General features: G+C 50.2%; 5 protein-coding genes across 5 annotated transcripts; 4 read left to right on the top strand and 1 right to left on the bottom strand.

Moving 5' to 3' along the window:
* Positions 1-306: 306 nt before the first annotated feature.
* IUM83_03207 (uncharacterized protein) lies at positions 307-1325 on the bottom strand (the record flags this gene model as incomplete). The annotated part of the gene is made up of 3 exons (XM_067927193.1): positions 307-584; positions 648-940; positions 1018-1325. The coding sequence occupies 3 exons, from the start codon at positions 1323-1325 to the stop codon at positions 307-309; spliced, it is 879 nt and encodes a 292-aa protein (XP_067791908.1).
* Positions 1326-1689: 364 nt separating this feature from the next.
* Positions 1690-3166, top strand: IUM83_03206 (uncharacterized protein; the record flags this gene model as incomplete). Its single annotated transcript, XM_067927192.1, has 2 exons — positions 1690-1822; positions 2829-3166. 2 exons carry the CDS (start codon positions 1690-1692, stop codon positions 3164-3166), a joined length of 471 nt encoding a protein of 156 aa, XP_067791843.1.
* A 4453-nt stretch (positions 3167-7619) lies between these two features.
* Positions 7620-8343, top strand: IUM83_03205 (uncharacterized protein; the record flags this gene model as incomplete). Its single annotated transcript, XM_067927191.1, has 5 exons — positions 7620-7704; positions 7762-7973; positions 8053-8061; positions 8145-8206; positions 8271-8343. 5 exons carry the CDS (start codon positions 7620-7622, stop codon positions 8341-8343), a joined length of 441 nt encoding a protein of 146 aa, XP_067791818.1.
* A 6843-nt stretch (positions 8344-15186) lies between these two features.
* Positions 15187-16057, top strand: IUM83_03204 (DEAD-box ATP-dependent RNA helicase 36; the record flags this gene model as incomplete). Its single annotated transcript, XM_067927190.1, has 2 exons — positions 15187-15946; positions 16041-16057. 2 exons carry the CDS (start codon positions 15187-15189, stop codon positions 16055-16057), a joined length of 777 nt encoding a protein of 258 aa, XP_067791819.1.
* A 311-nt stretch (positions 16058-16368) lies between these two features.
* IUM83_03203 (Retrotransposon protein, Ty3-gypsy subclass) lies at positions 16369-22265 on the top strand (the record flags this gene model as incomplete). Its single annotated transcript, XM_067927189.1, has 3 exons — positions 16369-16452; positions 16547-18195; positions 22256-22265. 3 exons carry the CDS (start codon positions 16369-16371, stop codon positions 22263-22265), a joined length of 1743 nt encoding a protein of 580 aa, XP_067791816.1.
* Positions 22266-24053: the final 1788 nt, after the last annotated feature.

The raw sequence follows: 24053 nt of genomic DNA, 5'->3' as shown, positions 1-24053 counted from the left end.
CTCCCAGCAAATGCCACAACCACTCACTTTGCTTTGCTCCCTCACTTAGTGCGATAAGTTCAGCTTCAGCCGTCGAGATTGACACATCTCCCTGGTTACTACTTCACCACGACACGCTGTCTACAGCCATTTGAACCACATGCCCATTTACGGATTTACGTTCTTGTGGTTGACACACGAGGCTCGCGCCAGTGTACACGTGGACGAGTTCGACGTTCCAGTAAGAGCGATTGCTCTTCAGAAACGAGAGCGCCTCCAACGTTATCGGTTCCAGCGAGTGGCGAGAGAGGCCGACAGCAGCACTGGCTATCCTAAAAAGGCGTTCTGTTGGTTGGACGTGGGAAAGACCAAGTCCATGAGCAAGTACTGCTCCTCTCGTCCATCGACGCGCCCCCCCTTCAACACGCGATCGGCAAAGCCGAGCTGAGCGTCGGCATCCACTCGGGGTTGCTCGCTGCCATCGTCAGCACGAAGATGCGCGACGGCAGCTTTCTCGAGCCGAGAGAGACGAGTGCCATCACGGCGCTGGATCTTGACCACCGCTGACTCGAAATGCGGGTCGGTCAGGATGTCAGCGCTTGGTCCTGCATTATAGTAAAATGTCCGTCTTCTCAAGCAGCTAGAACTACATACTGTGGTCGACCTACCGATGTGGCTGTTGAACTGCGGGAAAAGCTCGATGAGCGCGTCGAACAGGGAGCGTACCTCCCACATCGAGATGTCCGCACTCTGAATCTTCTTGGAGACTGACTCGATATTCTTGAGGTCATCCAGGAAAGCCTTCAGCTTCTTGTGCTCGACTGGCGTCGGCAGGAGTTCTGCCAGGGCGTCATCCTCGCGGTCGGTAAATTCAGAAAGCTCAAAATACCGCGCTACCATGCTGAACATTGAAGACCAGCGCGTATCCTGGCGCAAAGCGGGCCGTAATAAAGTGTGAAAGCTATTTCAATTATAAGAGGTGGTCAGTATATTGACTCCAAGTAAAACTCTCATTGGATGATACAAAATAAGACGTACCGAAATCTCGCCGCTCGATTGAGCGCCAACAGCTTTATTATGAGCTGCTCCACCTTGCTCAGCTGGCCTTTGTACTGCTCGGTGAGACCTTTCACCGCCAGGTTAAACCTGCGGCTAGAGCAGCTGACAAGCAACACCGCCATAAGTCTGGCCAGCTTCTTGTTTACAGAGCAGTTGTCGCCGATGAGGAAGGCGACTTGGGACAATGTTTTGCCGAAGTAGGAGAGTACATCATGAAACGCTGCCTTATGCGTCACTGCGTTGTGGAGGTCGTCTGAACCGTTGATAATTGGAGCGAGGGAGAGCATAGGAGTGTGAACGACTTCATTAGCATCATGCACAGCAAACACAGCCAGCAAATGTTCCGATTGGTGGGCCCACCCATCAAAAACAAGCCCGACACGACCGGGGATTTCAGCAGCAATCCGGCGTTTCACTACCCGTGTGAGCTGCAGGATGTCGGTGCGCAGCGTTTGGGCTGACAGCGGCGCTAGCTTGGAGTGCTGTATCATATATTTGAGTAGGTTAGCGATTTGTAAGGAAAATTTGTTCAGTATGGTATCTTACCGTCGCGTGGTAGCATGTTCACAAAATGATATTGGGAGGTTGAGCTCCACGGCCCACTCGATCCAACCGAATCGGTTGTGGGCCTTGCGGCTCGCCCAGGAGAGCATGGATCCGGCGTCCACGGGCGTGGCGATGCCCCTCTGTGTCTTGAAGTCGGAGTGCTTCGAGCGACTCGACGAATGGGAGGGCCGCTCGTCACTTTGCCGTGACCGAAAGCTTGAGAAAACGGACATGGCAGGTAAGCGGCTACCCGCGCCGTTATCTGCCCCGCCATGCATTTATCCGTTTGCGGGCCAACGAGCACAGACCGGAGGAAACCAACGCGGATTGGACGGATTCATTGACTGACGGTGGTTGTGCTGCTTTGTGCTGAAGGTAGCAGCTGGAGCTGTGGTTGCCACCTGGATGCAGGCCGAAGCTATTGTACTGGCGTGACGGGCAGTGGAATTTTCTAGTGGATAAAATGAAGGTTGCTAAAAGGCCACCTGAGGTGGTTCAAAGTGATGGCGGCGAGACTGACGAAGCCGATTTATTTTCGTCATCTTGATGTTGCATATCGACGAGAGCAGAGGAAGACGAAGAAACAGAAAATCCGGTCACGTAAGCCTTTGCAGAAGCTGAAGGATGATGCGCGCAGCGATTGGCTAATTCCCCCGTGAGTGATGAGGACAAGCGTCGATGTATGCATTTGCTTCAGGAAGCTCTTGGTCCCGAAGGTTTGGATGAATGCACGTGCTTGGTATGCGATCGCTTGATGCTTTCACAAGATTCAGTAAGAAAGGATTGCTTGGATTGACAATACATTCACGCATCCTTGCGTTGTGACGGAGTTAACTTGCCGGCGATTCTACGCGAACAGTATCGATCGCCGCCTCACGTGCAAGGCTTGGAGGTGTCTCCGCGAGGAGTGCTCTGCTACGTTGACGACGATGGATACCCTGCCGCGTGGATGTCAGTTTGCAAATCATGTGACTCATCTGTTCGCGCACAGCAACTCCCAGAATACGCCATCCGCAATGGTTTCTTTTGTGGAAGAAGATCTGACCAATTCAGGTCGCTTACTCTTAATGACTCAATTGGTGAATTTTGGAGCAACAACTCGTGTAATGCGTGGCGGATGCCACCGCTGCATTCGGTCGCACTATGTGGCTTTTGACTGCACCCCAGGACCTCCCATCACATTGCTTCCTCGTTCCATTCGTGACGTTGAGTCGTATCGTGTGGTTATGGTCGATACTTTTCAGATGCGCAGGCAGCAAACATTAAGAAGATGCATCGGGTCCGATCTCAACTCGTGCGTGATGTCTTCACATTCTACACAAACTATAACATTTTGGTCGAGAATGTGCTTCCGAATGACGATGTGCTAGACACTGAGTACTCTGCGGAAGGTGTTGACGATATTTTGTTTGTACACTTTGATGACACTGATAAAGTGAACGAAGAGGGCATGGACGCCGAGCAAGAAAATACTCGAGGGCGGTCCGATGCGTGGCGTGTCACTGCTAAAGCGGATGAACTAGCCGTCCTAGAGCGGCGTGCTAGTCTAACCGATGAACCATCATCGCTTATGGCCAGCTGACACCCTTTAGTCATCAGCGCTTGTGGTGACACCCCTGAAGAGCGCGAATTTTGGGTCCGGCAGTCAACTACATTTTCGAGCGATGGTAACGGGGATTTATTGGCGCGGATGTTTCCGCATCTCTTCCCTTTTGGTCGTGGCCATCCGGGCGAACCTCGACACAATCCGGTTTCATGGCTGAGTGCGTGAAACATTATATTACGCTTAGTGAAGGACAGTTCGCGGAGGATGAACTATTTGCATTGGTTGCGTTCGACCGGATTTCAACAATACACATGTTTCTGCACAATTCCATTCGTTGTCTCCGTTTTCCACGTCTTTACGACGGATTCGACTCTGTAGGGTTTGAAGAGTTGGGAAGTGCACTGCTGGACAATGATTTTGGGAAGGCAATGATGCCTTCCCAAAATCAAGCAAGTAAGTCAAGTTGCCTCTCGCTTCTTAAAAACGGTAGAGCTGGCATCAAGAGCCATGTGTGGGAGCAACGCAGAGCGTTCACAGTGCCGGCGAAAAGCTTTCGCGTTTCAAGCTCGATTTGAGCAGCCAGCCCTCTTTATCACCCTAACACCGAACACCGACAGTTCATTTGCGATTACTCATTACACTGGTATATCCTCCGTTGCCTCACTGTTCGACATTCAAGATGCTACTCTGCCCACCAAAGGTGAATTGCGTGAGGTTAGCATGGGGAATGACTGCGCATCAGCTCCATTATTTATGCTCCAGATTGACGCATTTATAAAGTGTGCATTAGTGCTCGACCCAATCACGAAAAAACAACTGTCCCACAAAGGCCTGTTTGGAGATGCTGAGGAGTATTTTGGAATAGTTGAAACACAGGGACGCAGTACCCTTCACAATCACTTTTTGATCTGGCTGCCCTCCGAACTCGAAGTGCGTCGAGGAAATTCTTAAGAGTACTAATGCGGAACACTTTCGGGAATCTGTTGCGTCCTATGCGAACAGCATCGTGAGCAATACGTTTCCGATATCGCTCGGTGTTTTTAAATGTTCGCAATGTGGAGCACCATTTAGGGAAATCAGTGAGTTGGTGATACCAAACCAGGCTCGCCAAAAGCCAGAAAGATGCACAAAGTCTTCGTGCGGAAACGCCACAGAACCTCCATTATTTCGATGCCGCGCATGCAACCTACAATTTAGTTCACAGTACATCTTACGAAGTGTTCTTCTCGAATATCGCCCTCTCCACTGGCTTCCATGGATGGTGCCGTTGTCACCCGCTGAAATTGCTCAGCAAGCTTCAACTGAAATGATTTGTCGGAGCACTAAACCGAATGCGATCGATATCGTCGCAAGCTGCTTACAAATGCAGATGAGTGTTGGTGCTGCACCATATTTACGTGGTGAAAGTGGGTTATCTGCAATCGAGGCAAGAGACTGGCTCAGACAGCTGAATACTACCCACATGGAAATCTGTAAGAGTGACGACGATCCTATCCAGAACGATTATTTGATACGCTTGATGGAGATATTGCCGCCTTGCAAAATGGATAATCGTAAGCAACAGAAATCACTGGATTACATGGTTTCCGTTCTCGTAGTGCTGCTAAACCAGCATCTATGGTCACACACAAGCAGCTGTTTCAAACCATCTAGAGCAGAAGCAAGTGCCCCGATATGTCGTTATTCTTTCCGTCGCGAGAGAGTACCGAAAACATCATTTACATCTTCGGGTATTGCACTGAGTCGGCATCCAACACATGAATTTATAAACGGCTTCAATTACATCATGATGGCTACGTTCAAATGCAATCATGCTGTGCAATTCCTACCTGGTGGCTCTGATGCAACAGACAGAATTTACTAATGTTGTAAATACGCGACAAAGCACCAAAAACATTTGGATTCACCAGTTGCGATTGCTTTAGCAGCATTTAAGCGTCGACAGGAAAGGGAGAAAGACGATAAACACAAGTTGGGTTTTGCGAAGGATGAACCAGTTGCTAAATCTAGAAAAAGCCTGGCTTCTATAGTGTATACGACGACAAATTGGCAGGAAATTGCAGGCCCATTAGCCTATATCGAGGGTTGTGTTGTTACGCCAGTTCTAGCTGCGCGTCATTGCCTTTAGGAGACATCGTAAGGCAGCTTTTCCCGATGATGATTATTCGTGTTGTCTGATCGGGGAAAACGATACCACTGGTGAACCAAAATTCCGTGCAGTTTCCATTTTAGATGAGTACATTTACCGCCCCGACGTGCTGAGAGATATTAATCGCTATGAATTTACAATGCAATTTTATCGAAAACGAGATAAGCAAGCACGCGAGACAGCGCTTCCCTTTTTACGTGGGCACCCACTTCATGGAAGCCATAGGCTGTGTCAATGAAACGTCGACGTTGTCCCCGTAATCTATGGCTGTCGCATGCCTTACGTTGAAGATGGATCGCAGCCCGAGTACAAATGCAAGAGAGCGTCATTGTCCTTCATACTCTTCAAGCCCTTTCGGGGTCTAGTTGATCTGATCGGAACAAATGTCTACAGCGACGAGCTGTGGATTAACTCATTTTCTGCCTGGGAAAGCTTTCGCAGCAAATTAACTGAAACAATAATGGATGACTACTATTGAGGTGCCAGTCACTACAAACCGAGCTGTGAACATATGAAGATGCGAGCGAGGCATCATCAAACTGACGATGTTGATGACGAATTTCGTGATGACAATGATGACTTATTTTCTGATAGTGACGCATTGTGCTGTAGTGAATCTGGTGACGTTCGAGGCGTGCCAAAATTGATAAAACGGAGATAGACGATCTTTATAGCACGCATGATACTCTTGAGAGTAGCTCCATAAACCCACTATTTGCCCCACAACTGCCTACCCACATGCTCAAATCAGACACATTATGACCTCATTTATTGAGTTCAATTTGATCGGCGCTATGGCAACAGATGTCGCTGCGAAAAATGCGTTCCAGCACTGTACACAAGAATTCCCTCTGCTTGAGTGCTTGCGAGAGTGGATTTCAGATCCCAAAACGGACAATCCTATATAAATTTTCAAACAAAATGCGGTATTTCTACAAGAGACACGAAAGTAGTCGAGTTATTGAATGGAGTTCTTCAGTAAGACAACATGCAATGGGTTGCAGTTGAAGACATTCCGGCTCATCCACCACAGTACCCAAAGGAGTTTGCGACAATATTATCTCACATTTCAAAAGCTTTCACTTTGAATGAGAGACATCATTATGCCGTTAAGGCCATCGGAATTGCGTTGATGCGACGATGGCAAAAGACCGAAGCATTAGTTTATTTAGATGGCAATGCAAGTGACGCTTTAGAACGAGATGCGTTTATTTCTTGGTGGGGAGGGAGGTACGGGCAAAAGCCGCGTAACTGAAGCAATTGAAACCTTGTGCACGAGTTGGGGTCGTCCTGATGCTCCCGTCAAAACAGCGTTAACAGGAAAAGTGGCTACGCTTATAAGGCTCGCACCTTTGCCAGCTTTTTACAACGGCTACGCGGTCCCAAGGGTATTGAAATGGCAGAAGATTTAACTTTGGTCGTGATCGATGAAGTACCGTAAACCACGGGTTCACCGCAACAGCTATAAAATGCATTGTCTACATATTTATCTTACTTTTTACGCGTAAAAAGTCGGTTCGCTCCCAGTACCAACAGCTGAATAATCGCGCGGGCAAATGACCTCCGTCATTTACCTTTCGCGCGCAACATGCCAAGGAGCCCAAAGAACGCGAACAAGAAAAACTACGGGTACGTTTTAATTTACATGTGCGCCATTTGCCTCTATCTAATCATTTTCTGCATCCGTAGGCACTCAAGATGCTTGACTCGGCGAATTTGACTACGGTGGCGGGCGCAAATGCTGTGGGGGTTGATCGGTCGACCCTTCACCGCTGGAGAAAGGACGCCAGTCGTATCGCTGCTTCGCCCCTCCCCAACCAGTGCTTAGCCGGACTACCACGCGCGCCTACGTATACGTGCACCAACCTGAGCTGGAGAAGAGGTGCGAAATGCCGAACATGTATGATGTTTTTATTTTGTGTTGACTTCGTATTTTTGCAATTTTTTCGTAGGCCACTTGAATGGATTGTCAACATGCGAAACATAGATATCTTAGTGTGTCTACCAACGGCCTACTGCTTATGAGCTTAAAATTTGCGCCCGCCCTCTTTGCTGCCCGGTCGCGGGTGGCAAGTTTGATGTTCATTCGCCGTTTCCTCATGCGCAATCGACTGACGGTGCGACGTATCACTCACAAATGCCGTAAGAAGCGGTTTGATACGGAGGTAAGCTACTAGTTTAGTCTATTGTGGCGAAATTTTGATGTTTTAACGTTTTAATTTTATGTTTATAGGAGGTTGCGAATGTATTTTCGTACTCAAAGCTACATACTGTGGGGGAAGACGGGATTCTATCCTACTTGAGCGGACCTGAAAAGTATGCCTGTGTATACTGTACAACATGGACCAAACTGCCGTCTATGTGGACATGAATGGGCGGACCACAGTTGACTTTGTGGGGTCTCCGACGGTCGACATCGTGCAAGGTAAGATTGACATTTTAAGTTTTTTGTTATTGTTCTACGACTTGTATATATCTGTAGGAAGCGCGGTCAACGGGTTTCGATTGTCCGTGTTCCTTGCTGCGTCGGCCACCGGTGAGAAACTTCCCCCGTTTGTCGTTTTTGCAGGTGTGCCCGGCCGTCCTGTCTCCCAGGAGGTATTTAGCCCTTCGTTTGGTGCGACAACCGTTGAACACACCGTGCAGAAGAACGCATACTGTGACGCTACAGGCATGCTTGACTGGATTGAAAGAGTACGTGTTATTATTTTACTACGTGTACTGACCATTACTGAGTTTGACTTTGTTTCACTATACGTGTGGGAGCCGTCAGTTGACGAATGTAGACTCCTACTCCATAATAGCCCGAAGACCCACAAGATGGCGTCGGTGCGGTACGCGTTGCAGCAGGGATGCTGCACGCAGGTCGAGTTTGTATGCCAGCCGATGGACGTCTCTGTGATGAAGGCTTTCAAGAACTACGTCACGTACGTATTTTTTTTGATAATTCTAATATTGTCATTTTTCTAATATTTTTGCGTTATTTTGAAGGAATGCGTACCTTCAGTACCATAATGAGCACCCATTGAGAGACGCGTGCGCTGCTGTCGCGAATTGTGGCTGAAGCCTGGGCAGCGGTTCCTGATCAAACCATTGTCAACGGCTTCGTAAAGGCGGGGTTGATACCTACTGGTCCTCGTGACAGTAGTGCACGCTTTTGGGATCCGGACGTGTCGGCTAGCGATGCGCCACTTGTATGCGATGAATAACATTTACGTTGACCTTTTTGTTAATTGCATACTGATATGATACAGAGTAGGGGTGTCATCCCTACGAAAAAAAAAATGATACAGTCATTTTTTTGGCGTTTTTACGGGACGGTGCGGTGAACCCGTGGTCTACGGTAAGAAACCGCTGTTGGCGGAGCTAGACAAGCTGCTGCGCGTTGCAAAGCACGTTCCTGATGTCATTTTCGGTGGAGTTCACATCGTTTTGGTTGGTGCTTTCCTACAGCTTCTGCCAGTGGGTGCGGACCCGCTATATCGTGATCCGTTTTCTAAGACTAAACGTAGCGTGGAAGATATTGTAGGATATCAATTTCAAACTTTTGTCGTTCTTGAGAAGTATGTCCGATTTCAGATGGACTTAAATATGGATGCTGGGTGCCACCAGGCGCGACTAGGCAACTGGACAAAAAAAAGTGTTAATATCATTAACTCGCGTGTCATGAGCTGTGGTCAAGGAGACAATATGTCTACTTCAACGTTTGTGACACTGGACAACGCTACTCGTTTGGCTATAAATAATCATTTCATCGCGACTACCGCAAAACCGCTTCCTCCAGATGCGTATCCAGTCCAACTTTAAAGGCAAACTGCTAGCTTTAACACATGCAGAACGACAAATGCTTTTACCCCATCCTGACTCCAAGTTCGGACGGATGGCGCCTTACTTGGACCTGATCAAAGGCATGCCCGTACAAGCGACACAGAGCATTAGACCAGCCAAACTAGTAGCAAACGGGACTCTTGGCACTTTGGAAGAGATAATTCACCAACCTGGAACAGTTTTCAAACTTGTACGAGATTCTAACACCGGAATGCTAGTACAGCGTCCTAGTGTGTCAGCTTCAGCAATAATAGTACGAATTCCGCACGGTAGCGGTGCGTTACCGATCGAAGGATCGCTGGACTCCGATTTATTTCCACTCTTGTTTGAATCACAAGTTCTCTCACATGTGTACGAGTGGATGACCTTTTGCTTGGCGTAGTCAGTCGCGATCCTCCTGAGCCACCAAGCGCCGCTGCACGGACTGCAGGGGGTCTGCCATAGTTCTGGATAATGGAAATACGATGGTTGCAAGTCTGACCAGGAAAAAATTCAATTTTTCTTCATTTTGTTTGCAGTGACCCGGGTCGTCGCCAAACGCTTTATTTCCGCAGTCGGCGTCACAATGCCCACTAACAATGACTCGATCTTGCTTTGAGTCACTGCCAGAAAACGCGATGCCTAAGCCAGTGGTGCCAACGAAGTATCGCAATATTCGCTTCAAATCTCCACAGTGTTTCTTCGTTGGATTATTCACGAAGCGACTTAGGTAACCCACGGAAAAAGCGATATCCGGTCTCGTGCTTGTAGCCAAGTACATCAAAGCACCTACTGCACCGCGAAAATCAAATGACGGAGGATCTTCGTCTGCCACTTCGGCCCTTTTGCTGAACTTCGCGTTCGTTTCCATTGGTGTAGCACTGCAATGTGCATCGCCGAAACCAAATCGATCTAGAATTTCCTTGCAATATTTTTCATGATGAATGCGAATGCCGTCCGAACTTTGCTCCACTTCTATACCTAAGAAGTTTTGAACTAGTCCGCCGTCTTTGAAGCCGTACTACTCATCCATAGCCGCAATAGAGAGGTCTTGACATCCTCCAAGTTCGTAGCAAGAACAACATCACCCACGTAGAGCGGAATCAGCGCGAAAACACAATTCTTGCAGTAAACATATAGGCATGGCTCCGTGAGGGTGTTATCGAATCCTTGCGACCTTGACCATTTGTCCACTTCTTCATACCATTCTGCTCCCGATTGATGCAGTCCGTAGAGGGCTTGGTTCACTCGGTAAATTTTGCCTGGGCGACACAGGTATCCCGGGATGTTACGGATAAACTGCTTGATCTTCAAACCAACGTTGAGATATGGTGTATCGTTGTACCCTTGGTATAGAACGAGAACTAGCTTGGCCGATATCACTATTAAGATACGGAAGGTCATCATGCGAGCTACAGGGGAGATATTTACATCGTAATCAACTCCCATTAGCTGGAAATCTCCCCGACCTACTAAACGCTAGCGACACCTGATAACGTATCCTTCCTCATCAGTTTTTCCTTGGTATCTCCACATCGTGCTCAACAGGCGAATATTGCCAGGTATCTCCGACTCGTCGATCAATTCAAATATACCCTGCTCAAACATGACCGCCATTTCACGGTCCATTCCTTGCCGCCAGTGTGAACTTTGCGAAGGCCGCACTGCCTCGCCATTAGTGCACGGTATAGTTACCTCCTTAATATACCATCTTTCCTCTGGAGGATCCTGGAGTGAGGCGTCCGTCGGTACGCACAGGCATAGATATGATACTCATCAAAACGCGGAGGGGTTCGGCGCTCTGCGTCCGATCTGAGATTCGGCTTTCGTGGCTGGCCTTCCGAATCCGGCTGTCGCTTGATGGCTTGAACATCATCAAGCTCCGCCTCGAGCGATGAACGCTGTACTCCAGTCCGACGTTCAGGAATCGTGCACATGTTCGTACCATTTCCGGCGTCAACAGCGACTATAGTGTGATCGTAGTCATCACACTCGGCTTGCACATCACTATTGTCTTCCTCAACAGCAAATCCTGATTCAGCGAAACCTAGACCCGAATCACGAGTCCCGCCTTGGTCGTCCTCCTCCTCGTGGAAATCGGGTAAGTTTCCAGTGATGTAGGCGCCTACGATATTCAATCGATTCCAGTCTCTCCGCAGTAGTGTCGCCACCAGGGGTGAACTGACGAGTGTTCGTCATTTCCGCGGCAGGTTTCATCTTTTCGAGATCATCATAATCGGCAAGTTCTGGATCCGAGTCACTAACGCCCTCACTGCACTATGCAGGGGCATCTTCCTGTTCATCGCCAACATCGCCCTCGTCCTCATGCCGGTAATCTACGCGAGACAGCCATTCTGAGACAGTGGGTGAGTACTCATTATGATAACGCTCCTTGTAGACAATGACTTCGTTGACCGATACATTGTTCACGTGCTGCAGTGTGCTCGGCCGGAAAGTAAACCTGGCGCCCAGCTTGACCCTCAAGATAACCAACCAGAAATCTAATGGGACAGTTGTCATCAAGCTTATTCCTAGACGGCCCTTTCGTCTTCTTCACTACTAATGCGGCGGCTCGCTCCGGAGCTACCTCCTTGCTTCCAGCCGTCTGGCCCGAGTGCTGGGGTTGCTTGGGCTTCTGGATTTGGCCCTGGCGTTGTGACTGGCTTCCTCCGCTGGTCTGCGCCAGCTCGCGATCGCACTTGTTGTAGCTATCCATGCGAATGATTTGATCCTTTAGCTTCTCAGGAGTCTCCACTTCCGTGGCACCTGCCTCCACCATTCCACGCAAACGGGCGAACCGCGGGTTTGGTGGCAGGGATCTCATCAACAAGTTGATAAAGATGAGGGTCGAATGTCAGCCTTCAGCGATGTGAGCTGGGCTCGCAGCATGAACATATTGTCCACATGTTGTGCCACACCCCAGTTGGTCTTGCACTTAGCGGATTCGAGCTTGTTGTGCGAGGTGGTTTCTTGGTCAGTACGAGTGGCATCGTTATGTATGCCCTCGTACAGTTGCGCCAAGTACTTCCACATATTTGTTCCCGTCGTCTTCACCACCACACGTCACCCCAATCCCATCGACAGCGACGCCATGATAATCGTCTTCCCCTTGGCCTGCGCTTCGTCGAACGCCTTCTTTTCGTCTTTGATGGCCCACTGGCAGTGTCTTGTCTCCGATTGGGTAGGCAAGAAATCCTTTCTCTTCGAACGCAATCAGCATCATGTTCCTTTAATACATCCGCAATTGGCCGTACCAACCAACCGGACGTCCATCCTTGTCGAGTCCAACTTTGGTTGACATCTCGGATCCGTGAACACTTCCAACTAACCTTACTGCCAGTTTGGGTGGGACTACTCATCCCTAGGCGTCCTGTTTGAGACTGAGACTCATGCAAAATATGCAGCGAGAGACTCCAGCTAAACTAAACGGATTGTCGAGTGTTCTTGAGCCTGGCCTCTCTTGTGGGAGGCTGCACTGACCATTACTCCGAGTTGAACCTCAAGCTAACGGTTGGAACTGGAGGCGAGCTGCAACACTTCTCGCATTGGATGGACACTCCTACGGCGAAAAATACGTTGACTTCCTGGTTAGTCTTTTTCCAGGCAAAAATATTGGCCTCATATGGGATACCGCCTCAGCCCACACGTGCCAGACCGTGATCGATTATTTGGAAGTGAATGGGCTCATGTATGAACTTATCCCTGCTGGCTTGACATCAATAATGCAGAACTGTGATCTTTACGCTAACATACCTCTGAAAGCTGCCATCAAGAAGAAATATCTACAGTAGAAGGTCTCGCAAACCATTCCGGCGGGGGGTAAGTACCAAGTAGATCGGATGCAAATGATCCACTGGATCAAAGAGGCTGTTTCTATGGTGAACGAGCAGCATGGCGCGGTGCGCAAGATAGAATACATGTTCGGTCGTCTCGGACAGGACCCATGACAGCCCAACCACGAGCTTATCAAGAGCACTTGCGTCAACTACAAAACAACGAGGTCTACAATTCGCTCATCCTGAATCTGGCAGCTGAAAGCCTGGAATAAGGAAGCTGTGGAACGCTTTCCAGCTTTTGAAATATGCAAGCTAAATCTTAACATGAAGGATGCATATTTGCCTTTTCGGCATGCCTGCAAATGGTAAGAAGAGTGCCAAACGTGCGGCACCCAAAACATTATTTCTGTGATGTACGGTAGCTTTTTCAAATATGTTACCAAATATCGGTTTTATCGGTAACGCTTCATCGTCTGGAGGCTTTTCCAAAACCAAATTGCTCACCCAGGCCTATTGCCCCGGGGAGAGACGTAGTTCGTAAACTCCTAGACGAACGAAAACAATGAAAATACTCAACTCTAGAACGAAAAATCTATGAACACGCAAATAATACTTATCTGTAGTTATAAATACGCCATAATGCTTTTTTTTTATACGAAATTCATCTCTTGAATATCTTCAGCCGTACCAATTGCGATCATGCCTAAGATGATTACACCATGTTAGCAATGTTAGCGACCGGTTGGAAAACTGTCACGAGAACGCTAGCATACCTCGGGGATCTTTGTCTGACGCTGACAGCTCAAATTCCAATATGGTACCAATAGATTCTTACTACCTGGCGTGCATTTGGAAATCATCACGCGTCTGCTTTTCAGCCAGCGTACTGTTTTAAAAATATACCCGTCATCGTACGGTTTTGAAAAATAACCCGTTAGTGTACGATTTTGGCAAAATACCTGTCAGTGTACGGTTTTGGCAAAATACACGTCAGTAGCAATGGCACTAACAGGATCTAAAGCAATCTCCCCACGATAAGAACCTAGCTTCCTCGTACAGCCAACCAATCAAAATTTAGCAGAGACAATACTGTACAGCCGTATATAAAGAATGATACTCGGGACTAATAGCTACCATGCAGCCTAGGTAAATGCTTTAATTAGAGTAATCATTCAGAGACCGGACCCTGAACTGTTTCTATTTTTTTGTTTTTGTCTGCACTGGCTGTTGGATGTAGTAGCAACACCACCGACTATGAAATTCCTGTGTCCGCTCAGGTTTTACAGAATCTCAGCTGAATTTGCTGTGCGAAAACTAGAATCAATAGGAGCTCGCTGTAACGCTGATGCAGGTCTTGGCGCTCCTGTTCACACTGGAGATTCCAGCGCTCCCTCTCCAACTTCTCTCTCGAGTTTTCCGCTTGCCAGGCCGTGTACCTGTTGTGATCCTGCTGCTGCATCCACCCCAGAAATCGAACAATGTCATCATATAGGTGCTTTCTACCAGCCGAGACTACCGCGGAGGTGGCAATTCTTGTACTAATGCCAGAAACACGGTTGGCCCCACATATCGTTGGTGAAGACAACGCAGGAGCACATCGTTCATCACCACTTGCCTGTCGATTGATCCTGGTTTCTTGTGGACGCTCATTATTCTGGGTCGCAGACCAAAAGCTTACCCCCCCCCCCCAGATGATGAGCATCTGTGTGAGATTCCAGATGTCAGATGTGATGCATCAGCCGCCGCTCTCACTTCGCTGTTGCCAAGGACGCGACCAAGGACGCTGTGCAAGCTAGGTAGCTAGGCGAGCAGTAGGGAGCCGTAGAGAGCGACGAACTCTATCTTACTTTCAATTCACTTTGCAATTTACCTTGAACAAGGCACTCCTCGACCGCGAACGCCGAGGACGCAGAACAAAGCTAGCTTTAGTACTGTGTATTACTTGCTGGATCGCGCTGTGCAAGCCGAGTCTTCGCTGTGCAAGACGATCTCCCGCCGTGCAAGCGGAAACGTCGCTGTGCAAGCCAACACCTCGCTGTGCAAGCCAACGCATCGCTGTGCAAGTGAGCGCTAGACGCTTCAGCTGTTCACCGTTTAGCCAGCTCATCACGGATGGCTGGCTTCACGATGGAAGAACAAGTAGCGCCACCCGCTGGGGACTTTGACCCGAACGCCCAAGACGCTGACACTGCTGCCCCGGAGCCCTTCCGCCGACGGCTGTGCCCGCCAACCTGGAAGAACCCGACGCTACCACCCAACGCGGCTCAAATGCTCGACGGACTAGCCTACGGGTTCTACATGTTGCATCCGGTGGCCCCTTCGCCATGCCGCGCCGCGAATATGGCGGTGAGGATGATGTAGACATGGAAGATGTCAGTGGTGATACCACGCGCTCTAGGTCGGAACAAGACCGGGCGATCTCATCGGAGCTGGGCAAGCGTGTGCAAACGATGCCAACTCTGCCAAAGCCGCCAACGTTCCGAGGGTCTACGGCGTTGGAAAAGCAGCGCTTCACGAAGGACTATGAGGCCTACTGCCGACAACTATCGGCCTTGGAGACGGCGTTCTTCCGCCCCTTTCGAATGCCCGTCGGAGCCTGTGTTGAAGATGAGCGTCGGCGACCGATTGCGATGTTTGACATCTGCAAATCGCTGGACGACATCACAGAGAAGAACTGGATCGATTACTTTTGGGAGGGTCGGATCGTGGGCGAGCTGGATTTCGACAAGGTGAAGGCTCTGATGAAGGAGAAGTTCCGCATGAACGTGAGCCTAACCGATGCTGACTCTCGTGTGTCCAAGCTGGCACACGAAATGTACCAAGTATTGGAACAAGTGAACATGAAGTGGATGGTCAAGGGCGAGCCGAAGAAGATTGTGAACTACCTCATCGACACCCTCTCACCGGAGGAGTTTCGACGAACAATCAAGAATGAGATGGCGCGCGAGGCGAACAAGCCCCTCTACAACGACGTGGTAGCCTTCATCAAGTGGCTTCGGGCCAGCTGTAAGGAGTACTTGCGATGGGAGCCGACGAATGCCAAGATACCGCAGCCTGCGCCGTCGGGAGGAAAACACGGTGATAGTAAAAAACCGGCCGCGAAAGGGGCTTCAGCGAGACCGAACACCAGCGGGGTGCCTGGCGCAAGCGGGAAGCGGACATGCTTGAAATGTCACAGCACTGCCCATCGTGTGAAGGCCTGCCCCCAAGCGAACCCCGGAGAAGCTGAGACTCTTCTTCGCGAATGGCGTGAGAAACGCACTGTCGCCCAGACGGCCACTCGCACGGCTCCGCCCGCCCAAGGTGTTAAAGCTCTTCAGCTGCCGGACGGGTCGAAGGACACTGGCAGTACTTGTCAGGTGATGATTGAAGATGTCCTGGAGCTGGGCAGAGTGCTGTTGAACTCTGGAGCCGATGTGAACATTGCTAGTCGCTCATTGGTCGCACATCTGGAGAGAAACGGTGTTTCGGTACGAGTGGAGACGTGTTCGCCGAGATCGTTGTCCATGTTCGATGGCAAGACGCTCACGGTGATGCAGAAGGCCTGGTTCGACACGATCAAGATTTACACCAGCGCTGGGACGCTGCTGGTACGACGTACCCCAGCTTGGATCTTTGGGGACGACGCCGAGCCGCTGACCATGATGCTGTCCCGCCCCGTAATGGAGCGGCTTGGCTATTCAGTTGATGCTATTCTCGCTAAAGCTTACGGTACCAGGCCTGAATGGGATCTGCAGGACCTCGCAACCGAAAAAAGTGAAGGCTCTTCAAGATGACAGTCGTGGTCAGCAGGGGATTGATGAGCGTTTGCGGACGGCCACTCCAGAAGCCGGCCCTCTAGAAGCTGATGAAATGGTGACAAGATTGTTGGAGGAACGAGTCCAAGAGGCAGCCGATGCGGGACTTGCCGAGCCTCTTGTGACCCAACTGCGAGAACTGCTCGTCGAGTACAGAGACGTCTTTCGAGTGAGCTTCGGACAGGATCCACCCATCCGAGTCGAGCCTCTCCGTGTTCGGGTGCGAGATGGAGCGACGCCGGTGCGGATCAGCGCTCGACGTTACCCGCCGGCTCACATGCAGTACTTGGACCAGCATGTGGACGAACTCTTAGCGAGTGGGCTAGCGTACACGAATCCGAGCAGCAGATGGACATCTCCTCCTCGAATTGTGGCCAAGCAAGAGCTTGGGACCTATCGAATGACTGTGGATACCCGGGCGGTGAACGAGAGAACCGATCCAATCCAGTGGCCAATGCCAGAGCTGGAGTCGGCGTTGGGACTGCTGGAGAAGTCGACCTGCTACTTCACACTCGACTGGTTTCGCGGTTACTGGCAGTTGCCCCTGCACCGCGACTCTCAAGAGATGTTCTCCATCATGACCCACCGTGGAATTATCACGCCCACCCGAGTCCTGATGGGAGGTACGGACGCCGTGGCTTACTGCCAGCACGTGGTGGAGGAAGTCTTCAGACCCCTTCTGTACCAAAGTGTCCTAGCTTGCCTTGACGACATTTTAGGGTACGCACTGGATCCAGTGAACATGTTGGAGGTCTTGGAGAGAGTTCTCGCGGCCTGCAAGAGCTTTGGCCTGAAGCTTCACCCAGGAAAATGCCATTTCTACCTACAGGAAGCTCGGTGGTGCGGCAAGATCGTCAGCAAGGAAGGCATCCGCCATTGCCCCTCACGAATTCAGGGTCTGGTGGCAATGCCCGACCCGATTAATGCAGGCCAGCTTCAACAGTTCACGTTCGCTGTAAATTGGATGCGCCAGAATATTCCGCAGTACAGGCAGATGGTGTCGCCGTTGCTAGCGGTGATCGACGCGGCAGCTAAGATAGCGGGAGGACGCAAGCCCAAGCAGCTATCTCGCGTATATCTCGCCGCAGTTGGGTGGAACCAAGAGCATGTCGATGCTTTGAGAGCCATTCGACAGGATCTGTGCGATATGGTCCCGCTCGCTCATCCCGACGCGAGGAAGGTGGTGTGTCTCTACTGTGATGCGTCACAAGATTTTTGGGGCGCGATCTGTACGGGGGTTGACCAGAGCAACCTGTCGAAACCTCTGAGTCAGCAAAATCACTCTCCGCTGGCCTTTTTGAGTGGGAAGTTCACCCCGGCGCAATCCCGGTGGCCAACGATCGAGAAGGAAGCTTTCGCTATTGTGGAGTCTGCCAAGCGACTCGAGTATCTGCTTCTAAGACCGGGTGGATTTCATCTCTTCACTGATCACCGCAACCTCGTCAACATGTTTGACCCTTTTGCCACGGACACGGCAATGCAGCGTTACCGAGCTGACAAGCTGCAGAGATGGGCCATGACAATGACGTCCTACAAGTATGTGATCGAACATATTCGCGGCGAAGACAACACGTGGGCGGATATGCTAAGTCGCTGGGGATGTGCATCGCAACCACTGGACAGTCGTGGCCCGAGCATACAGCAGCTCGCAGTTGTGGCAAGAAAACCACAACATCAGCTCTCAGTGCATGGTGTTGGTGGGCGTCACTCCCCGAAGATGTTGGTGCTTTCGTCGACAACTGCATCCACTGTATTGCTACGAAGAACGGTAGGGAACCACGTCCGTACGGACCCGCTCTCCACGCCACGAAACCGAATGAAGTCATCCATTTTGAGTTCCTGTCATTACCTGCTGACGAGGACACTCAGAAGAAGTACGTCTTGGTGGTCAAAGACGATTTCAGTGGCTTCGTTGAACTGCACCCGACACTGACCGCAGATGCTCCAGCTTGCGCGTCTGCTTTGCTCGGATGGTTCAAGCGAATTGGCGTGGTAAAGCAGTGGGTCTCAGACCAAGGCCCCCATTTTCGCAATGAAGTCATGAAGATTCTGGCACGCACGCTTGGCTCGCAACATCATTTCACAACGGCCTATTGCCCATGGGCGAACGGCACGGTTGAAGTCGTGAATCGATTGCTCCTAAAGTGCCTCCGTGCAGTGCTGAGTGAACGCAGACTCCCCCGTCCAAGGGGGAACAAGTGCTAGGATTGGTACAATCGGCACAAAACCAACAGCCATCAGACAGACTTGGTGGTCGGGCTCCCTTACGGCTTTCACCGGACTACCGCCAACCACCCCACTCGCAGTGACTTTTTCGGACGATCTCGTGGTGGAAATGAGCGCAGAAGTGCTGCAACGCAGTCAAGAACAGCATTTGGCTCAGATGGCCGAAGCGCTGGAAGCTATGCACCGTGACGTTGCAGAGACCAGCGATCGTAGGCGCATGCAAGCAAGAGCTCGACGCGCCAGCAAGTCCAAACCGCCGAATTTCTCTGTGGGCAACTTTGTTCTAGTCGCCGTGGTTACTCAGCACGCGAACAAGTTGGCCATCAATTGGCAGGGCCCTAAGCGCATTGTTCGTGCGATCTCGGACTGGGAATTTGAAGTGGAGAGTCTGAACCCGCCACAAGCGACGACGACTCACCATGTGTCCCGACTCCGCTTTTATGCTGAAGCCAGCCGTGGAGTCACTGAAGATTTGCTACAATAAGCGCTCCACTCGCAGGGAGGGCATCTAGTTGAATCCTTTCGAGGCGTGTGCTTTAACAAAGCTGCACGCCGCTGGGAAGTGGAAGTCAAGTGGCTCGGACTCGAGGCAATTGAAAACACGTGGGAGCCTTAATCAGCGTTGCAAGCGGACGTCCCAGTACTACTCGACCGATATTGTACTGCACGACGAACCAGATGTAAACGCGATGGTATCCGCGCAATCCCACCGCCGACGCCGGAACACCCGTCGACGACGTCGATTACCCGTCGATGGGGACTTCCAAGCGGAGGGGGAAGTGTTCTGGGTCGCAGACCAAAAGCTTACCCCCCCCCCCCCCCAGATGATGAGCATCTGTGTGAGATTCCAGATGTCAGATGTGATGCATCAGCCGCCGCTCTCACTTCGCTGTTGCCAAGGACCAAGGACGCTGTGCAAGCTAGGTAGCTAGGCGAGCAGTAGGGAGCCGTAGAGAGCGACGAACTCTATCTTACTTTCAATTCACTTTGCAATTTACCTTGAACAAGGCACTCCTCGACCGCGAACGCCGAGGACGCAGAACACTCATATCCATCTCTAATGCGAGAGGCAGCTGGCGCATGGCTATCTGAAACCATGTCGTGTCCATCGTAGTGTGGTCGCTGCTGAAGCGACTTGCGTTTGGTGTCTTTGTGAATGTTTCGCCGGAGATCTGCACCGAGCCTCCCCATTTCGTTCAAGTTTTCGATTGGAGAGTTTCGTGATGCCCGACACAACCTCAGAAACGTTCGGTTCAAGCTGCCGCTACTGCGAGGCTTGCTGCATGGTCCAAGGTATGCCTTCGCGACTTCGTCTCAGCTTTCTGCCTGCTGAGGAAGCTGCGACAGTATGATAGCTAGTAGACGGTATAGCTCATCAACAGTATCGTTGGGAGTCCCTTGTGGCTCTGGCATCTGCATTTACGGTGCTATTTAGCGAGCGTTAACAAGACGATAGCAGTGAGCGATTCGCCCTTTGAAGCTCTTCTCAACTTGACTGCTAACTCAGACATGATGGGATTCGTGTGTCGTGGATCACCAATCGTAGTCCACACCAATTGGGTGCGTCTGTTCGAAGATGAAGTTAGCTAATCGCCATAATTACAGATTAAAACCAGCGCTTACAATCTCTCTCTCTTCTACTGCACGCAGCGACAGACCCCCCCCCCCCCACTGGTTCCTGCCTTACGGATGCTCTGGACCCCATGATAGATCCTCCAACTTAGCTGTCGACTGGCGCTGCTCCCCTCTAAACATTTTCAAGTTAAAGTAGTTGTTGATCAACACAATCGTACCAGGGGTCGGTAGGGCTCTGCAATCGGAGACCATATCACACACGGTAGCGGTCAACAGCACTGAATTGATAGCGTCAGTACGGGTTTCATACTGATCTCGAAAAGCCTAGAGCAAAAAAGCAACATTGTCAACAATGTTATACAACCAAGACCAGCAAGTCTTTGTCATACCTCCAGTAGTTTCTCGAGAGGCTCTGGAGAGGTTGAGTCGACGAAGTGGAGTCTGACTAGGTTCCAGGTTTTGAATGTGTGGTCGGAGATCCACAGAAGCTTCACTAGGCAAATATGTCGTTCTTCAAGCCGTTGCGCACAGGTACGACAACACCATTCGATGCATCTGTTGATCTTGAAAGCACTGGAGCGACTCAGCCAAGCAGACAGCCAAAGCAACTAACTTGTCCACCACGGGAGTGATGAAAAGACCAAGTCGGCTGTGCCTACTTACTCCGCACCCTGTCAGTACTTAGTGGGGTTACCTACGTAATTGCATCTGAATAATCATACATCTTAGTAGGGTTTGCGAGCCCCGAGTTGTTTTGGTGACCCGGGTCGTCGCCAGACGCTTCAAAGATCCGGACACTCGTAAGCGCGTCACTGGTTATGTATTCACTATAGCTGGTGGTGCAGTAGCTTGGGCCGCCCGCCGCCAGACAATTATCGCGCAATCTACAGCCGAAGTGGAATACGTAGCTGCTTGTGAAACCACGATGGAAGGCCGTGGAATTGTGAACATGATGGACGATGCATTGCCAAAAATTGATATTCAAACAGAATATACTATGGGAGTCGACAACAATACAGCAATCGCTCTCGCTACACCTAGTTCATACAGTAGGAAAACACGGCATATCGAACTGCGATGGTACTACGTGCGCGACCAAGTGCTGAAGACACTGGTAAAAATGTCCAAAGCGGAAGGGACCGAAACCCTGCCAACATGTCCACCAATGAACTCCCGAAATGCCGGCTGGTCAGGTTCCGGTCGATGATTGGAATGGCAACTGCGTTGTCTACTTCCACCTCCGATGTTCCGACGTAGTCGGAGGCGACGGAGTTCCAGTTCCAACCGTTAGCTTGAGGTTCAACTCGGAGCAATGGGCAGTGCAGCCTCCCACAAGAGAGACAAGGCTCCAGAACACTCTAGAACCCGTTTATTTTAGCTGATGATTTCTGCAGTTATGCACTCCTCTATGATCCTCCCTCCGTTCGTTCTGATGACAGCAACACACAATGACACACTTGTGCGGAGGTTTACTACGTGGCGTGATGCTGGAGGTGATGCAAGTGTCCATTTTCAGCCCTTGTTACGCTTCAGGCCCGCCGTAGAGCTCTTACCAAGCGAAACCAGAGCCACGTGAAATACAAACACTGACTACCTGTGTCTTACTTCGTTCAGCTCTCTCTTCTCATGAGGCAACTGATCCCTAGACGTCCTGTTTGAGACTGATGCTCATGCAAAATATTCAGCGAGAGACTCTACGGTACACCCCTTTTTGGCATCTGAAGCCACATTTGACTCTACGCATATTCAGTTTGACCTTTTTTGTTAGCGGTCCATTCTGCTATTGTTGCTGCAGCTCTGTGTAGCAAATGCGCCGCAGGTTAGTTTCTACGACCTGATTCTAATCATAATAAACATGTAGCACACAAAACGTCAACGCATTGAACCACACGAATGCGATCCGCCGGGATTGCAGGGGTTGCAGCAAGCAATTCCTAGAGACGTTGATACGGCGACCGAATTGGCGGTGAAGACGACATGGGAGGGACATCGTGTTCGGTGGACATCACAGGGTTCGATGTAGACCGTGTTATCAATGTGCGCTGCCACCATCGCAAATTGAGAAATGCTGGTAACGAACAAACGTGAGCTCCAACAAGCACCAGCTCTAACCAACAGCATGCGTGTCATCACTGGCAAACATGCATGTATCAATGGTGAACGGTCGTGATGGCATTTGGAATTTAACAGGCAACTGCCGAGTTTCGGAGTACACTATTGGTGTGGAAACGCTGACGCACGTAATAAACTAAGTTGAACTGCTCAACGGGGCTGGTAGATGCAGAGTTACTGACAGTGACTCACTGTTAGCTCGTCATTACTGCAAACTGGTGACGGGTAGCAGCAAAAGACAAGACGCTTGAACTGACAGATCTTTCAAAGTATGTATCGTAGACTGTGCTACACCAGGTCAGACCTTCGTCCGGATGGAAGAAGAAAAATCATTTGAACCTCCGCCGACGGCGCTAGAGCGTGCCATAGCTTCATGTAGGCCTTTAGCATGCCAACAACGCACCGACAAGCCTCCGTGAATATAAATTCGTGGACCGCACTATTACTGTATGCATGGATTCATAGTGCATGCACTCTGCAGCACGCTTACATGCTGAATGGTCTAGCACCTACACCACGTGAGGAGAACGCACCACCACTTTGGCTGCGCTTCAAAGTTTTGTGGTGATTAGCCTCACTTATTATTGCCACCCAAGTCAATACGAGATTCTATTGTTTCGGCTGGAACCGCCGTGTTGCGGTCAAGTCCGAACGGCGAATGATCCAGCTTAGCAAGGGCGACATTTTGATGTTTCGCGGAGATTGCATCTTTGCTGGGTTGACTATCCTGAGAGCAATGTCATTGTGCACGGATACGGTGACGTGCCGACGTCCGTACGTCAAACATATGAGCCACCGATCCTGATTCCAATGACAGATGACACGGACATCTGACACGACCCGTTCTGCTTCGTGTGGCGTTGCTCGTATGTTGGGGCTGATCACGACACGCTCCGCAGACACCTCAATCGGTTCCATCGCTTCTTCTTTCGCCCCAACCAAGCCACGGAACCTTAAGTGTGCAATGTGAGATCGCCAGACCTATGCTGAAGCAGGTTTGGCATCTGCTTTCAACTGCAACACTGCTATCTTTCTCAAGTTTTCATGTCGAGGCTACTGCGGTTAGCGTTAGCACTACCATCATTTTCTATTTTGCATTGCCACGACGCTCAAAGCGTCTCTTGTGATAACAAAAACATCAATTCTGTAGAATGTCGATGTCGCGTAACGAGTGAAGAATTGGTTTCCATGGCAACTCTCGGTATCCGTAGGGGAAGAAAGAGTTTGTTTGTATGATCGCTAACCAAAGTCGTAATCCGTGCTGGTAATGATCTCGAACTGCTGGACAAATGCATGGTATAAATAGCATCGTGATGATGAACATTGGCGATCGTGAACATCTTCACCTAAACCGAGAGTCATTTGCAGCTGTTGAGTGTCCTATACTGTGCAAAGGCATAGCTACTATTAGTGGACAGAGTGAACTGCAATCACGGCAACGTTATCCTACCCAAGTCCTGTAGTCTGTACTACCTTTTCAT

Source organism: Phytophthora cinnamomi, assembly GCF_018691715.1.
Source record: "Phytophthora cinnamomi strain GKB4 chromosome Unknown Contig38, whole genome shotgun sequence".
Taxonomy (NCBI): domain Eukaryota; phylum Oomycota; class Peronosporomycetes; order Peronosporales; family Peronosporaceae; genus Phytophthora; species Phytophthora cinnamomi.
Note: the sequence above shows the minus strand (reverse complement) of the source record. Positions and strands in the feature narration are given on the sequence as shown.